Here is an 18840-nt window from a genome sequence, read left to right as displayed (position 1 = left end):
TTGAGGTGTGTGTGCTTGCAATGGCCGATCAAAGGCATGTGCAGTTGGATCAGGAGCACAGTTAGTTCTCGGCATGTGTCTGGAGTTCTTGTCTCTCCCAAACATGGATGGTAAGTGTTGTCTATTATTAATAGAGAGAGCCTCTGTACACCAGGGTTTGTGGCTTCAATGTGATTGCAGCAACAGCCCTCGTTGCACAGCCACCTGCAAAAGAAAGCTAAGGGGGACCCATGAAAGCTTATGCCAGATGTTTTCAACCTTTTTGAGTCCATGGCTCCCTTAACCAACTACATTCTTTCTGCGGCACCCCTCTGGGGCTCAGGAGCCCAGTTATGTCACCCCTTGTCTGCAGAGCTGGCAGCCTCTCACCCTTTTCAAATACCCTCCCTTGTGGAGTCTTCCCTCAGCTTCCTCTCCCCTCTCCTTGGGAGTCCTCTGCGTAGCTGCTGCTGCCACCCCTGGTCTCTGAGCTGCCCCACCCCACCCCAAAGAGAGGAGCCTTCCAGAGGCACCATTCGCCTGTGGAGCTTATAGCCAGGGCTGCTGCAATAAACAGCTGTGGAAGCCTTTGGGAGGCAGAGACAAGAGAGGGCATCAGAGGAGGGAGGGAAGCAAAGAGGGACAGAATTCAGTGTTGCCTGTGGCACCCCTGACCCTCATTCTAGGCACCCCAGGGTGCCACGGCACACTGGTTGAAAACTACTGTCTTATGGCATGGTGGTAAACCTGTTCCCTTTTAAAGTGTCACTAGTTACTAACTTAACTGCCCCTTTGGAAGAAAGCTATATAGCACTTCCAGCAGTTGTAAACTAAGGAAAATCTTGAGGGTTTGATATTAAATAGTAATACAGTGGTATCTCGGGTTACGTACTTAATTTGTTCTGGAGGTCTGTTCTTAACCTGAAACTGTTCTTAACCTGAAGCACCATTTTAGCTAATGGGGCCTCCTGCTGCTGCCGCGCCGGAGCACGATTTCTGTTCTCATCCTGAAGCAAAGTTCTTAACCCAAGGTACTATTTCTGGGTTAGCGGAGTCTGTAACCTGAAGCGTATGTAACCTGAAGCGTATGTAACCCGAGGTACCACTGTACTAGAAAACTATATGGAAATCTTATTTTTAAAATTTACCTTAAAACTGAAACCTTTATTCAGCAGTCTCCAATGGCTGGTGGTTATGGGGGGGAAACAAAGCAACACAATCCTATCCATGTCTGCTCAGAAGTCCTTCTGAGTTCTATGTGGTGTATATGATTGTAGGCTTAAATAGCCAACACATGCAAATAGTAGTTGTAATTGTTTTTTTGCCAAGCATAAAGCAACACTATAGATAACACACTGGGTAGAATATTTTATAGTGAGACTACTGGAACTGACAAGCAGCTTAGCAAGAACATGCCCCGCTTGCTTCTTGTAAAATGTCCCAGTAGCTCTGTCAGCACTGCCGTAACAGCTAGGATGACAACGGCAGGCTCTTTCTTTCTTGGGACCTGATGGGGTGAATATCCTTGCTTCCACATTATGGGCTGCAAAAGGCATCACAGCAGTCCCTCCCTACTAGAATGGATCCTAACCTGTGTTCCCATCTCTAGTTTTGTTCCATTTTTGGCCTGCTCTAGTTGGTCCTTATTTCCAGTAATTCCTTATTTCTTGAAACTTCTCTTGCTCTGGCTGTTTTATCTTAGAACAGCAACATGCACTCATTCATGGAATGCTATAATCTGATCTGATCGCTAAGAACTCTGCACACATTTGGTTCTCTGGTGCTGTTTAAAAACGTGTATCACTCCAGTATTTCTCCCTTCCTTGACTGACCCACCCCAGACTCTATTGTCCAAAGTCTCTGGCTTACTCCATAGCTCAGTATTTGGACAGGTATGCTGACAAAGGATTTTAGAGTTACACTGTGCTATTCTGGCCCTCTTTCCAGGTGCACCAGATTGAAATAATAAAATGAATATATAGTGGGATTTTCTCTGGCAGTTAGTTCTAGTGAAAGATGAGGGAAACCAAGTTTATGGATATCTCTTTGACTGTTCATTGTTAAAGTGGCATCAGCGTATTTTGATGGCATCTTCCTAGTTCTGGAATAGACTTCCTCATCCAAGCTGACAGGAATTTCCTGAAAAGCACTACAAGACCTCTCTATTCAATGCAGGGGGTAGGGCAGAGAGAAATCACTGGCTAGGAATAACAAAAGGAAGCAACATTTTACACACATTTTATTTTAACATAGATTCTAGAATTCAAGTTATTATGGTTTGTTTTTCCAGTAATTGAATTTTTAATACAGTGGTACCTCTGGTTGCGAATGGGATTCGTTCCAGAGGCCCATTCACAACATGAAAAGAGCGCAACCCACAGTGGCACATCTGCGCAATCGCGGGTTGCGATTCATCACTTCTGCACATGCGTGTGACGTCATTTTGCACGTCTGTGCATGCACGAGCGGCAAAACCCAGAAGTAACCCTTTCCGGTACTTCCGGGTCACCGCAGGACATATCCTGAAAGAACGTAATATGAAGCAAACGTAACATGAGGTATCTTCTTCTTTTATTTTTTTTATTAAAGATTTTCTTGTTTTACAGAAGTAAAAAATCTCTCGTATTTTTTCCATGTAACATTTTTACAAATCCGTTTCATTTGTTGAGACATTAGGGGGAGGGGGGAAAAGGGGGGTGGAGGGAGGGAAGATGGGTGGGGGTGGGGTCGGGTGGCTATGTTTCTATTATGCTTAATGTATGTAGGGTTTGGTGTCATGCCCATTTACACCACAAAGAACTCATAACCCACCTACTTTCAGCAGCCAGAAACACCATAAGCAGACACTGGAGAGACCTGTCAGGAGTAAGCATGGACCAATGGTACCAAATAGTATGGGAAACAGCCCTACTAGAAAAATTAACCAATAAACTGAAACTGACATGGGGACAAACAGAAGAAGACACCTTTATGGCTCCCCTTTATCACATACACAGCCCAACAAGACAATGACAATAATACACCAACAGCATACAAATCAAAATGGCTAACCTGATCCAAAACATGAGGTATGACTGTACTGTTAGCCACTCTGAGGCTTCTGGGGGCAGGCAGCTACAAACTGGAATAAATTCCTGAAACACCTCCACCAACTGAAGCTATATTTACATCAGGACTGCCTACTGGATACCTTATTAGGGAACATTTATCAGATGCAGAGACAATTGGTTGGGCAAAGTAAGCAGGACTGCTGAATTAAAAGTTTCTCTCTTTGAGATGGTGAGGGGAGGATCTCTTCTACTCTTCTAATGTTGCGTAAAATTTTCTTCCCTCTCTCACAAAACTTTTGAAAAGCCTTTCCTTCCAAACCAAATGTTTAACGCACCTCGATTTAAAATTGGTAGGAAACCCAGAGGTCAGATAAGCTAAGTGGGAATGAACAAAACAGAGTAGGAGGCAGAAGACGGCACCAGACACTTGCTGCTGGGCTGGCTTCAGTTGTGGTTGTTCTTCATGTACCCATTGCATTTATAAATGTTGTGAGCTGCCAGTCAAACAGTGGTATATAAAGCTACTAAATGAATAAATATAAAATTGCATCCGGAAGCCAGTTCTAGCTTAGGAGCTACTAGACGCCTGTCTTCAGTTTAAGGTAATGGCCACAGCAATAGCATTTGTAATATAAATCTAGTTGTTCAAAGACTTGGTGACAATTCCAGTTGCAGTTAATCAGTTTTGTCCCACTCATTTCAACTGAGAATTAAGCATATGCTAAGGGCAGCAATCCTATAACCCACCTATACCCGAGAGTAAGACCTATTGAGCTTAGTAGATTTTATTTCTGACTGCTGTACACCTGCCTTACTTGCTTACTTCCCCAAACCTTTATTAGGCATTACAGTGTACGCTTGCCTATAATTGCCCTGTAAATCTCTTTCACTGAAATAAGCGGAATTTGTGTAGGCGAGCCTAGGCATGTTTATTCAGAAGTAAACCTCACTGACCTTCAGGTAAAAACTGCACTTTGGATGGTTTATGTCCTCAGATCCTATTCTGCACTGTGTTCATAATGTGCTTTTTACCCTTGGAGAGGTCAGGCTCTTACTGAAAATAAATATAGCATATTTTTCTAAATCCCGGGTTTAATCTGACACTAAATTGATTTAATGCTTACAGTTCATTTTCATGCTGTGGCTCAAGACATGTTATAGAAAATAAAATTATGACTGTTGATAAAACCTGCATGTAAAAAGCAATTTGGTATTATTAATGGTCATGATCCAGCCAAAGGAATGTCCTTGTATACTTGCATTGGGATCAATGGGAGAATTATGAATATGGGAATTGAAAGTGCTCGTTTCTGGATGTAATTTGGTTTGCTGTTGCTTTATCTCTAGATTTGCTTTATATTTTGTACAATATTCTACTTTTATATCACCCTAAACCTACAGAAGTCCCACTGTTCTCAGTGGGGCTTAAACTAGTCCTAGGAAAGCATTAAACACTATGTGCCATTTTGATTACCTTTCATTTCGCTCCTTTGCATTTTGCACACACAAAAGCAACAGAAGCACATTTTGTGCATTTAAGGATATCCTGAAAGCTATTTTAAGCTGCTGTGATAAAAACTTCAGAGGTATAAAAAGAGCTGAAAGTGAATCCATTTATTCCTTGTATTATCCTGGCATTATCTTAGGATACAGGAAACCCAGTCCTAGCCATGCTTATCCAAAATGAAGCCACAAAGGATTCAAAGGGACTTACTAACCAAATAGGTGATCACAAGCAAATCAAGCAATTACCATGTTGTATATCTCTTCTAGGGGACGCGGGTGGCGCTGTGGGTAAAAGCCTCAGCGCCTAGGGCTTGCCGATTGAAAGGTCGGCGGTTCGAATCCCCGCGACGGGGTGCGCTCCCGTTGTTCGGTCCCAGAGCCTGCCAACCTAGCAGTTCGAAAGCACCCCCGGGTGCAAGTAGATAAATAGGGACCGCTTACTAGCGGGAAGGTAAACGGCGTTTCCGTGTGTGGCTCTGGCTCGCCAGAGCAGCGATGTCACGCTGGCCACATGACCCGGAAGTGTCTCCGGACAGCGCTGGCCCCCGGCCTCTTGAGTGAGATGGGCGCACAACCCTAGAGTCTGGCAAGACTGGCCCGTACGGGCAGGGGTACCTTTACCTTTACATCTCTTCTGGCATGAACAAAAGGCAAAGGCCAAACTCATAGGGCAGGACTGATGTAAGCACCGGGTGTTGATGGTCTTTTTCCACCTCCATTTTCTGATTTAGAGAATTCAGCAGTGTGGACACATAGAATATTAATTGTTTTAACAGATGTCATTTTTATGACATGTCATTTTTATAGTGCTGTAATAATGCAAAGACCAATAAGGGTATCATTATGTTCTCCATATCTACATGAATATGATATCTCCAATCTGTTGGGCTGGTATATTCTTCTGAAAGTACATTTTCCACTCATGCCATGGCTTGGGAAAGGGGAGTCATCATTATATGCCTTTAATTAGGTCTACAGAGATTGGTAAGAGCTACCATCAAAGCCATGCAAACATGTCACTTTATAATTCAGCCTGGTATCACTTTGCTTACAATATCTGAGTTTATAAATACCGACTTAGCGAGTTAGATGAAAGAATTAAACAAAAGTCCCCCCCCCCTTATTAAGAAACCATCAGACGGCTAAGCTCTTCTTCCAGAATTCCCTTGGATTTGTATGGCATACGTTACCTAACAAATCAACTTGAAACATTTATTTCTCTAAACTATGGAATACACAGACTTCCAGTTTTCTGTTTGTCCTAAAGTCATTATATGAATCCTTCCATACATGAGCAACCACAATGACCTTGGTGTCTGACAGTCTCATCCAAATGACTCACCAAACTTCTTGAGCTTAAAAAAATCTAATAAATGTTTGGTTGATTCCAAATCTTTACTGGTAAACAAGAAAAACAATGCAGCAGGGATGAAAAACGTGTTACTCTCCAGCTGTTGCTGGACTACAGTATATCTCTCTGCACTAAAACAGATTAAAATTACTTCAATTTTCTAAGCATCTGGGTATGCTTGTCTAACCAAGAATGAACAATGTTTTTAAAGTGGATGTGGCTAGAACACAACATAAGATGATCATTCTGAAATATGGTTTGGGAACAAAACAGAATGTACTATCTGAAGAAAATGGGTATCATTTTAAGGTCATTTTTGTTGTTAGGATCTGATTAAAGATGATGGAGTTGATTAGCATACCTGCTTTTAACAACTGAATTGATTAATCAATTATAAACTAATTTACGTAGTGCGGAACCTCAGTGAAGGTCTCATTTAAGAATTCTGAAAGAATGGGAAAGCTTCTCTTAAGCATAAGATAAATGGCTGCGAAAAAAGAAGAAAAAAAGAGGGCACCCGAGAGAAACGTGGTGGCTCGGGCATGATGCAGGCCCAGCACCCCTCATGGAGTCAGCGCATGCTGCTTGCATCCTTGCCAGCCACCCTCTGGCCACTGTGAGCCATGCTGCTTTTGGGAGTGGTGCGCTGGGCTCTGGGGTGCTTGGGGCTTGCATGCCACCTTGGGCTCCAGTGTGCCACCCCCAAAGATAAGTGCTGCCGGGAGCACCCCACGCTCGCCTCCCCTAGCTACACTACTGCAACACCTGTGCTCAGAGATCTGCGATGGTTGTTGATTTGCGAGCCACGTAATATCCGTTCCACATTTGTAAGAACTTGGTCGCTTTGTGTGGCAGCGGAACTCCCTGCCTATTGAGAGCAAGCAGGCACCTTCACTGCATGCTTGTTTAGACAAGCCTACCAAGCTGAGGTAGTTTTTATGTTTCAGAATTTTAACTTTTATTAAATACATAAATGTCTGTTGGGAGATAGAGAAACCTGTGGCTTTTGTGTGGCTAGAATTCAGCCTACTGGTCAAAGATCTGTCACATCCTTTGTCTCAATCACATTTGGCTTCTAGGCCTGCCCAATGCACCTCCCCCCAATGTCATCAAGAAGGAACACGGCCCTCAGGCTGGAAAAAGGTTTCCCACTATAAAAACAGTTTATTGGATTAGAATGATGCCCCATGTGACCCTAGTAACCTGCTCAAACACTTAAAAAAAATTAAATACTTGGATGGCCGATATGGGGACAATTAGAGGCCGATCTATTGCCTATCATTTACTTCCATCTTCTAGTCATAAATTACCAAGCTAAACTAAAGTGGCTTTAGATGTAAAGATTAAAGACAACTCACTATTGGATTGTGCTTGCTCCTAGTTCTACTTATTGCTGCTTTAACATTTAATTAGCTGTAATTATATGCTATGGTCTGCTTGCATTCCTGTCTTGACAGCATCAATCTCTGCAATGCTTAAACACTCATTTAAAGCTCTCATAGGGAGGGCTTCTACTCTCAGCTACATGGAAAGAAACAAAATCTACACTGGGGAAAAATCTCTAGCACTGCTTGTAAGTTTTAGAACTTTGATTCTTCTTGCAAGCACCTTCTATTATGACTAAAGAAAATGTGATTCTCCCCCTTCTATCTTTATATAGTATGACAGTCTCAGTATTACTTCAATGGGTGTAGTGGGGGGGGGCAGATAGGAGCAGCTGCCCACCCCATAATCAATAAAAATACATAGCAAACTCAGTTTCTGCCCCTTCCAAACAAAAATCCTGACTACCTCCATGATTACTTCCTGTACACTCTCTATCAGTAATTAGTGTGTTGCATCAATGGCAATTCATAAAAATTCCTGACAGCAGATCATGCAAACTAGTAGTAGAGAAACTTGCCCCAGAATGGCAAAAGTTCCTAGCATTCTCCCAGGCTCCAGAATCCTGAACATTACTTTCCCTTCCAGTCTTCTCAAGTTGAAACCTTGGCAAAACAGATTGCCTATACCTGATCTGCACAGCTAACCTCCCACCCTCTCCCCAATCTGTAAACAGATTTGCACGATATGTTTTCGATGGAAACCCGGCCTGCAAAGGAAGTAACTAAGGTGTGGGGGATCGTAGCCCTGCAGTCCAGAAGACCTTTCCGATGCTGTAATGTTTTGCACCATTCTCCTTGATAAATGGCTGACTCGCCGGGAATATCGGGCCGCCCCCCACCCAGGGCCCAGTGATTCCTGAAATCTTGTCGCAAGGCAAGCTTTTTTGCTGGCACACCCCCCCCCCCTCGCCCCGGGCACGCACTGGCTGCAAAAGGCAATGTCAGCAGAGACAGGGAGGAAGGGGGAACGGAGCGGGGGGGGGGAGGCTCTCCTCCCACTTTCCCCTCCCCTCGGCTCTGATCCGCAGCTGGCGTCCCACCCACCATCCCGCCGGCGCTCCTCTCCGACCTGTACCTTCCGTGTGGCAGCTGGAAGACAGGATGGTGTTGGGAGGTCTGAAGAGGTAAGGCAGGTAACGGGAGAAGCATTTCATCTTCCGGCGACAAATATGAAGAAATGAGGGCTGAACGCAGCCTCCTCAATCCATGAGGAGGAGGGATCCTCAGGCTGGTGAAAGAGGCTACATGGTGGACGACAGCGCAGCGCGGCGGAGCTGCAGGGCGGCGGGAGCGAAAGCGCCGCGGTGGCGGCGGCGGCGGCCGGACCCCATTTTGCCATCAGCGCCCGCGAGAGCCGCCTCGCATTTCTGCCCGCGCCCAGCAGCGCCAACTCCGGAGCCCCCCGGCGAGCGGGCCGAGCGAGGCTCCTCATTGGCTGCAGCGCATCGGAGCAGGATTTGCTGACTAAGACCCTCCCGCCTGTAAACACACGCGCGAGGCGACCGGAGAGCGTCTCGCGCCTCGCTCTGCTCAGCAGGGCGCGGGATCGTGTCCCGGACTCTGCGGAGAACCCTGGGCATCAAAAGACGCAGGGGAAGGGGGGGACCTGTTACAGAAAGGGAAATTCCTCCGCACGTTTAAAGGTGCTTGGCTGGTCGAGAAGGAACTGCCCGCCCTTCCCACCGCTCCCCTTATATTTTGGGGTGGTGGTGCTGGAATGGCTCATAGCACAACATGGCTACCGGTAGAAGTTCTTTAGATTTTCGGGAGGGAACTAACTGGAGAATCTGAGTTCATGGATGTAAAGTAGGGCCTGTTTCCAAGTTAGGGCACAGAGGACTGCAGCTGTGCAGCGCGAGCCCCTGTACTCAGAAGTAAGCCCTACTGTATTTCATGAGGTTTACTCCTAGGAAGTGTCACAGGACAGCTAACGAACAGTGCATATCTAGCCATGCGTGCTCGAAATTATGTCCTGTGTGACTTGTTCCCTTGGAACCGGTGATACTTACCTTCCAGGCAACATGAATAGGGTTGGGCTTCAGGAGAGGGAAGAAACTTAAAATCAAGGGTCTACAGTAGACTTTGGTCAAATGTTATAACCAGCCTCCACCTTGTCTTTGCAGAAATGTACATAGGGATTGCAGTTTCAATTACTTTTAGCATCACAGTTTTGTGCTAATATTTACTTTACACAGCATAGAAGAAATAAGAGCGGGGGGGGGGATAATATTTAACCTCTATATAGTGCCTTTCTCACATCCAAAGTTTTGCATATACAGTCATACCTCAGAAGTCAAACAGAATCTGCTCCAGAAGTTCGTTCAACTTCCAAAATGTTTGGAAACCAAGGCACGGCTTCCGATTGGCTGCAGGAAGCTCCGGTTCCAAAGAACGTTTGCAAACCCTCACGTCCAGGTTTGCGGCATTCGGGAGCCAAAATGTTTGAGTCGCAAGGCGTTTAACTTCCGAGGTACGACTGTATATTCTTAAATAATCTTCACACCCAGGTGAGTCAGTGATATTACTTCCATAGTACATATGAGACAGTGGAAGCTAAAAGTTTGTTACTTGCTACCTAAGGAGGTTGAGGCAAGGGAATAACTGAATGACTCCATGGTGTTGAAGGCTCACATTCTAAGCCACTGCACTAGATTGTTTTAAAGATATTCTAGAAAGGATTTTATCACAATTACATTGGTTTATCCCTGGTATTTGCTCAGAAAGATCAATATGCCTATGGGACTTCTCCTCCTGGTTCTAATGGCTTTGGGGGTGATGTTGGGGTGAGGGGAGGCTACTCCCATCACAATGTGCCATAGTTGCAAACCTGCTTCTCCTTTCTCATTGCAGAAATTTAAAATTTCAAAACCATGCATGCTAATTGCTTACATACAGTTAATATTGCATCTAGTTTGACCCGAAGGAACTTATCACCCTCTTGAATACTACAGTTCAGATCCAGGACATGCTGGATGAACATCTTCTGGGTTTTCTTGACACAAACAGGAATGTGCTTAGTAGCCGCGTGCATAAGTAGAAATGTGATTGAAAGAACAAGTATGCAATAAACCAAGTATTAATGCTTCTTGAATTGGCACTTAGTACTTCACACAGATTATCTTAAATATTTTATATACACCTGGATATGAAATTATATTCATTCAATCTCTTTTCCCTTTTTTAGTACTACTCAGAGCATTGCCTCCAGCTTTCCTGACAAATAAATGTGTAATATCAATTTAAGGAAATTATCACTGCTTGAATCTCATTTGCTTAGCACTGTCAGCTTTGAAATTACCTACTATTTGATAAATGGAAAGTGCTAAGAAGGACTTCCCTAAGACATTGTTTATGCCATTGTTGGGGGAAATTGCTTGAAATATCACTTTGGAAACTGGATTAGAAGAGGAAGTAGTATTGAAAGAAAGCATAACAAAAAATATGTACATTTGTCTTCAAGAGTAATATGAATAAATAAAAATAAATAAATAAAGGGATGGTTTCCAAGACACAGGATCTCAATAATTGTTCCAGATCAATACTGAAATGGTTTGGTTTTACTGTAGCTTTAACCTGAAATATATGGGGGGGGTTTGGGCATGGGCGTAGCCAGGAGTTATGGGTTTTTTTTGTTGGGGGGAGAACCTCAGTCAAGTATTTTTATTGATTTACTTGATTTAGGGGTGCAGCTGCCCCCTGCCCCCCTTGGCTACACCCATGGTGTTTGGTCTACCCTAGAACACATTTATTGATTTAAATCTGCTCCCCTAAACATTGCCTGTCCTCTCCCTCCACCCCAAGCTACAGTATATATAATTGGTGGTTTAGTTTTCCCTTGGAGTAAATTCACTCTACTTTAAAATCATATTCACAAAAATAGCCATAGTCTCATGGTAGCTGGCTCTTACTTAATTATTTAGGCTGAAATTTTAGGTTGCATTAACTAATAGCACTTTACTTTCTATGCAAACGGCAGTGCAAACTGTGAAAGCAATTAGCAAGCAGCATAAAAAGAAGCCAATGAAGTTGGGCTCGCAGCCAAATCCAATGATATTGTAGAGTCAGATATCCAAGGTATCCAAGATTTTAAAGGCTTGATTCCCAGCTGTCAGTAATATGTTACAAAGTTGTATGCATATACAGTATACAATAGCATCCAGAAATCACTAAAAAATGAAGGGTTGTCTGCTAACACAAGAGCCCTTACACTAGCAGATGGCAGAGTTTAAAAGTTGTGGAACAAAGGACCCCATGCAACTGTTGGAATAGTGGAAGCTTATTGCAGGTGTATCTTCAGAGAGCCTTTGGAACTTTCCATGGTGCTGACTTGTCTCATGTGCCCAATATTAGGACAATAGAAATGCAATGGCTCAAACAACATGAAATCATCCCAGGATTCTCTGAGCTGTGGGTGAAATTGGGGGAAGGACTCATCCCCTAAACCCATAGCAAATGTGCAGAGTGCACAGTGAGGCCTCCCCTCCACCCTGGAAACTGAAAGTAGGAAATCAAAGACATCCAGTGGAAAACACAAAACAGCAGCAGGGGAATACAGTAGGATCAAATACCTCTGGCTTGGATCCCTAGTACTCTAGAAGGTGCATACCTAGTCTTACTTATAATAGTTTTATTTGTGCCCCAGTTGTCCAAACATTTCATGGAGGGCTGAATAGGTGTGCTAGCAGTAACAAGTACAATGAGTTCCCATAGTGCAATAGAGCTCCCCCTGTCTCCTCCCTCCTGCACCCTTCAAATCAGCTCTTGGGGATTGAAAGAACCCCCCAGAACAGCACACAGAGGGGGATTATTAAGTCGGGCAAGCAGAAATGCCTGTGCTGATGGAAAAATGGCCTTACAGCAATGTTGAATTCCACCCAAAATTAATAGAGATGTATAGCCTGTGGTAAATGATATACATTGATTAACATTCTTGTCCTCCGTAATGCAAGTAGAAACTGTGTGCCAAAAAAGGTGGCCTTCCTCAAACTCCAGCAAGCCAGCAGTAAGAGAAACCTCATTTCAACTTCTAGCTCTCACCACTTTAGGCCTGCAACAGAGGAGATGAGAAGGGCCATTGTGACGAAAAAGTCGGTTTTGCTGGACCGGTTGGATTAACAAGTGTTCGTTCGTTCTTTCCCTGCCAACAAATGGTTAATGAACGGCAGTCTCTGATTGGCTGTGGCTCCAGGAGGGAGAGTTTAAAAGGAGAGGATTTGAGAGGTGGTTGGTTGAAGTGGGTTGGAATTGAGGATGGGAGATAGGTAGGGAGACAGGTTGAGGTAGAAAGAGTTAATGCGAGAAAGAGTTGGCTTTGAAAAAAACAACTTCCACTCTGAGTGTATTGTGAAGGACAGAGTGTGGTGTCCTGTAGGAGGAATAGATGAGAATTTTACTGGGAGGCAGAGGTTGAGCCAGAAGAAGTAGGAGCTGGAAAGGAACAACCTAATTGGGATTCAAATCTAGTCTGGATGGGAGAGATTCTTCTAAGGAAAAGAAGAATCTCCCAAACCCAGTGAAGGGAGGGGGTGTGGAGAGCCCTTTGGTCTATTGCTTAAGGTACCTCAGGAGCAAGATTGTTAAAGGGGGTGTATAACTGCAAGAAAGTATCACCGTATAAAGGAACCAATCCTATAACACAAAAACAATTGACGACGAATTAAAGTATAATCGTATTGTATGCCTGAAATAACCTAAGTTCAAGCCATTTGTGTTATATACGATCTTGCCTTAAATAAATCTTTTTTGTTAATTTAAAGAAAACCTGTCTGAGACTCCAACTGACTATTCCCTCACAAAGGTCCCCTGCAGGATACTCTGGGCTAGAATATTAAGAGGAAAGGAAAAGAAACCTTCGGGTTAAGTGCTGTTCAGTGAGGTGGGGGCAATTTATCTAAGTGAGAGCGGGCCCAACAGCGTGAGAGAGAAAAGTGTCGTCGCATATTAATTGGTGGCAGCGCCATGATCCGAAGTTAAAACCCACACAGAAACATACCCAGAGATATAGAACAACCAGTTTAATAAATGTTAAATATTTGGGAAAGTCAGAAGCCCAAGGCAGTGTAAGTTCCTCAACTACGTTTATTCAACATTTGGGAGTGACAACAGCTCACTCATAGGAAAACAAGAATCGAACTGACTGGACGACACAATAATAATGTTGAGCATGAACTGACCGTTGACAGTTGAAAGTGCATGCACTTGCTTGCCATTAGAATGTTCATCTACCAACACTTATACAATTGGTTAGAACACGCCTTGTAACCTAAAATGTATTAAACCCAATACATAACAATAAAGTAGTGAAGTTATTTTATTAAAAGGAGAAAAAAATTCTGTCAGAAAATGACCAGCAAGCGCCAAGCCAAAGAGACTCGGGATGACCCAGTGCTGGGAGCTGCTGCATCTGAGGAAAATCCTAATACAGTACTGAATTAGAGATGATGAGACTAAGATTAGAAATGGCTAAAGTTGAAGCAGAGAAAGAAAAACAAAAGACAGCTGACATTCAGCTAGCACAGAAACAGACTGAGAGAGATATGGCAGAGAGAGAGAGCAGACTAGCTCATGAGGAAAAAGAGAAAGAAAGAGATGCCAGATTAGCCCAGGGATACAGAGAAAGAGAGGCCAAGATGGCCCTTGAAAAAGATATGTTTCTTTTAAAAATGGAGGAAATTAAGCTGAGAGCAGAACTGCCGCAACCCATGTTGGGGGGTGGGGATTTTTCCTCAGCTAATATAAAGAGGTTTCCAAAGTATGTAAAAGGTGATGGTGTGCAGGCATTCCTATTTAGTTTTGAATGGACTTGTAAAGACTTAAACATTCCTGAGGGAAACTGGATGCTGTACTTGTGCCCTCAGATATGTGGAATTTTGAGTGAAATATACTCAGATCTCAGAGAGGATGAAACCTCTGATTACCTCACATTTAAAGAGAGAGTGAAAGTGCGCTTTGGTCTGACCGCAGAACAACGTCAAAGCCTTCCGTGTTGTTGGTAGACTCTCCAATGTAGACTATGTGGTTGGTTTAAACTTGGAAAGTGGACATTGTGAAGTTTTCCAAGGAAATATGCTTAAACCTTATTATGAACGGGGCAGAGGGAAGGATAAGGCAATTGTGGATGCCCTGTCACAAAACCTTTAGATAGATAAAGGGACAAACAGGCGGTATATATGTTTATTTGAGATGCAAAAGTTTGTAATGTGGTTTAAAGTGTATTTGAAAATTGAAACAACCCCCCAAAGTGTTTTTCAGTTCCTGCTCATTGATGCGTGGAGGCTGGTGTATGCAGCCTCGCTTACGCAATGATTTTCAGGGGTGGGACATGTGACGGAAAAGTTGTTTTTGCTGGACTGGTTGGATTAACAAGTGCCCTTCTTTCGCTGCCAGCAAATGGTTAATAAATGGCAGCCTCTGATTGGTAATGGTTCCAGGAAGGAGAGTTTAAAAGGATTTTAAAGGAGAGGAATTGAGAGAGGGTTGGTTGAAGTGGGTTGGAATAGAGGTTGGGAGATAGGTAGGGAGACAGGTTAGGAGACAGGTTGAGGTAGAAAGAGTTAATGCAAGAAAGAGTTGGTTCTGGGGAAAAACAACTTCCACTCTGAGTGTATTGTGAAGGAAAGCCTCCCTTGCCCTGCAAATCATCTGGAATGTATACCCTTGTGGGATCTGGGTGATAGAAACTTTCTCCATTTCAGGAGCATATATTTCATCAGTTGTTTAAAGGGGGGGGGGGTGCAAAGACCAGCACAGTTATCCCTTCAAGTTTCTTCCCAAAACAGCAGGCAGCATATTCCGCTTTTAATGTGAGTAGCACAGAAAGAGAGAGGGACATGATTTGACTGTGAAAGGTCCCAGAACTACTAGGAACAAAGAGATCATTGAGTGCTGCAATGCCCATCACTCCAAATCACTTTTTAGTACTCTCTCTTTTCCATATCTTATTATAAGAAATGCAATAAATTGTATACAGTGCAGTATTTAATATGCTAATATAGTCAACATGAAGAAAAAGAAGTAAATTACCCCCCCTCAAAAAAAAAAAAAGAATGTGAGGAGAAGGATTTCTGCAATTGCAGAAAGGTTCATGCTCCCATTTTAGTGACAGCTAATTAAGGCCTCCTTAAAACATACCTTTAAAAAAAGACACATCATTGCTACCTGTTTGCCCCATAAGTTATCACCACAAGAAGAGCTGAAACAAAGTCATCATTGACTAAGCAGTTAGTGCAAGAAAACAAGTTCCTTTTCATTTCAAGAACAAAAGGAAAAGTAAACCCACCTTCTGTGACCCCTGTGTCAATAGTTCCTTTCACTTGACTGAAGCACCACAGCACATCTTGCATGAGGTTCTCAAATCCTGCAGATAGACACGTCGCCCCATCAAAAAAATGAGAGAGATAAAATGAGAAAGAGGTTCAAGATTTTCTTTTTTTTAATTAACAAATGCAGATCTATGTGTAGTCACTGCCTTGTTCTGAATAAAATGAAGGAAAAATGTGTACTCACCTGGAATCATTCTGCACTGCAAAGATATAACCTAGCTCCCTGGGAAAGTAGCAACATTATGCCCACATTGTGAATTGCCTTTCTGTCTGCTTTCTTCGTGCCATCTGAGGCTATTTCGAAAATGGTGCAATCGGAGTCAGCTCCCAATACATCATTGGCAGCATCATTGTGGAGTCAGGAGGCCAGCAGTCACATTCTTTATCACAGCCTCTCTTCATTGGAATACTAATGCAGACACAATAATTTCTGTTCTATCTTATATAAAAAAGTGCAGCAAAATAACAGCTGAATTGTTGTTTTTAGAATAAAATCAATGTTTAGTCTTAGATTTAAAGGGGCTAGCTATCCCCTCTCTCTGCTGTATGCGACTCTTCCTTTCCCCTCCCTCTGTTGTGACACATATACACATACCACCACTGGTCTATTAGAGGCTATCATGTACAATAGCTAATAATTAAACCTCTATGTTCAAAGGTAATTCACATTACTATTAGATGCTGGTGGCACATGGCAGGAGATAGTTGGCCACTACTGGAAAAAGGACGATTTTTGGTCTGATCCAGAAAGCTGATTCTTAAGTGCAATGAATGTGATTCTTAAATGCAAGGAAAATATCAGTTCAAGTAACCAATTCATTACACATAAACAAGTGTTCATATAGCTTTTCATAAATCAATGTTTATAATGCTTTAGTTGATTGATCTATGGATTAATCTTTGGATTAAGTTGATTAAAAGTTGAAGCTGCTGCAATTTTTCAGTTATTGATTAAAATTACTCAAATGCCACCCCCCTGTTTAATTATGACAACTGGACATGTTTCTGTCAGAAGTGAACTACAGTATTTTCTTATCCTTTCTAAATGATTTAACTGTTTATGTAGTGAATAGCCCCTGCCTTACAACTCACATTTGGCTGATTCACAATGGATGAGGTCACCCTCCTGTTGTTTTGAAGGGAATATTACATAAATTATAAAGACTGGCTGCTAACCATAGGCCCTTCAAACTGGCATACTTAAACTCAGCAATTTACAATTGCCAGGAATAAGCCAAAACTGGCATAAATACAATACTAATTCAAAACATCTTTAAACTGCTTCAGGAACATAATGGCCAGATGTTTTAGGATACTTTTTGAAAAGATACTTGTAAATCACAGTGTTTGTGAGGACTCCTCAACTTTGTCTGGCTGAAAATAGTTGTGAGAATGAACTCTGGTGGAATTATTACTCTAAACGCAGCATATTTTTTTATCAATATATGAGTATCAGCACCTCATTATTATTATTTTTGCCAAAAAACAAAAACAAAGCACTGCTTACAAATATTGCATTTGATTAACTTTGCAAGTTCTTTTTTCTCTTTATTACACATTTTATAATATTTAAAGGTTTTAAAAAATCAGAGGGAGACAGTATGTCCCTTCTATTGGCTCCACATCTCTCCTGGTGACTACTCCATACTGGGTCATGATGTGACCATATGAAAGTGTCAGTACCTAAATTTACTTCTTTTACTTTTGAATCAGGGGGCTTTGATTTTACCCTTTTTATTATAAAATGTAAACCACCTTGACTTGTTTTACAGAAAGGTGGTACTTAAATGTAGCAAATAAATAAATGTCCTGGTTACCCCTTTCTAGTAAAATGATAGGATTGCCCTATTAGTAATTCATCAAATCACCAATAATTAGAAAAGGCATGGGCAGATCTTCTTGGCAATGTTATTCAAAATAACAGATTGCAATACCACACTTAAAATTTGTAATCTGCCATTATTATCTTCACTGTAGAAAATGTCATTTTAGAAAAACAAAATGTGCATTGATCCTTGGCATGATAAGTGTATGTGAAGTTCTTTCCCCTAAAATAATGGATAAACATTAATTATTTTCATTATGCTATTCTGAACCCTGTTTTCTCCCTTTATTGTCAATATGATTCCCCCTTGAACCGAGCTTGAGTGTTCCCAGACTATCAGTTTAGAAGCACTATTTGATCACTCAAAAATAAGGTAAATGTTTCTGTGTATAGTTGCAGAGGAGGGCAACCAAGATGATCAAGGGTCTGGAAACCAAGCCTTATGAGGAACAGTTGAGGAAACTGGGTATGTCTAGCCTGGATAAGAAGAGACTGAGAGGAGATAAGATAACCAAGTTCAAATATCTCAAGGGCTGTCACGTGGAAGATGGAGCAAGTTTGTTTTCTCCTGCTCCAGAGGGAGGGTGCCAAGCTGGACTCTGGCCTGATTCAATACAGCGCAATTTGGGGAAGAAGGGGAGACAAGCCGCCTCATCATACAACCGTACATCTGGCAATTAAATTCCACCTCTGTATTTTATATCTATTAAAATTTTATATTTAATTCTCGGTTTCTTCCCTTGCCAGACAAACCTAGAAATATATTTTTGGTATTCTTTGAAGCATCTTGTTCTGCCTATTGTTGGAGCGGTTTGAAATAAAATTAGGCAAAATATTCAAAATTATTCCCATTAGAGAGCATTTCATTCTTTCCCATAACTCAAGATTTTTTCTTATTTCTTTCCATGTCTTTACATAACTATCTTGAAATATATTGGAGTTTTTCGCAGTTAACCATATTTCCAGATACTTCACCTATTTCTCAGGTCACCTGCCTTGGGGTGGTATCCTGTTGGGATAGCCCCATGGTCATCATGGCAGCCAGCAAGTCCTGAGCCACCCCAGAGCCAGCTGCCTTGGCACAGATTTCAAAGTCTGCCAGCACCAGCAGTCGGGGAGTCCTCAATTCTGCCTGCAAGACCAGCTCTGTCAGCTCAGGCAGGGAGACCGCTGGGCAGAGAGGCCATGGAGGGCAAAGGAAACAGGAACCACCCCTCAAAAAGACCCCAGCCCAAAATCTGTTCAGCCCTCTCCGCTTTTTGTAGCTGGAGTCAGTCTAGGCTCTGCCCTCCCAAACCAAGTGGGAAAGGCCTGCCAGGCAGGGAGCAGGTCCTGCAGGACTCCCAGCAAGGAGACCTGGGAGGTGTATCTTGGGCAAACATGAGACAAGGGAGTTCGCTGTCCCCAAGGTGTGGGGCTTACC

The 18840-nt window shown here is 42.7% G+C and overlaps 1 protein-coding gene across 2 annotated transcripts in view; it reads right to left on the bottom strand.

The window, feature by feature from the left end:
- Window positions 1–16044, bottom strand: part of PPP2R2B (protein phosphatase 2 regulatory subunit Bbeta) — a 238071-nt gene extending 222027 nt beyond the window's left edge. Inside the window, exons 1-2 of one of the 2 annotated variants that reach the window (XM_028717893.2) lie at window positions 15777–16044; window positions 15550–15627 (exon numbers count right to left, since the gene is read on the bottom strand). In XM_028717893.2, coding sequence (XP_028573726.1) covers window positions 15550–15627; window positions 15777–15786 — 88 coding nt within the window. In that variant the 5' untranslated portion in view covers window positions 15787–16044. Of the gene's footprint in view, window positions 1–8346; window positions 8621–15549; window positions 15628–15776 lie in introns of those variants that run through there. The other variant, XM_028717895.2, reaches the window with a different exon arrangement.
- Between the last annotated feature and the right edge of the window lie 2796 nt (window positions 16045–18840).

This window comes from Podarcis muralis, chromosome 2 (assembly GCF_964188315.1).
Source record: "Podarcis muralis chromosome 2, rPodMur119.hap1.1, whole genome shotgun sequence".
NCBI lineage: Eukaryota > Metazoa > Chordata > Lepidosauria > Squamata > Lacertidae > Podarcis > Podarcis muralis.
This window is presented reverse-complemented; position numbering and strand designations above follow the sequence as displayed.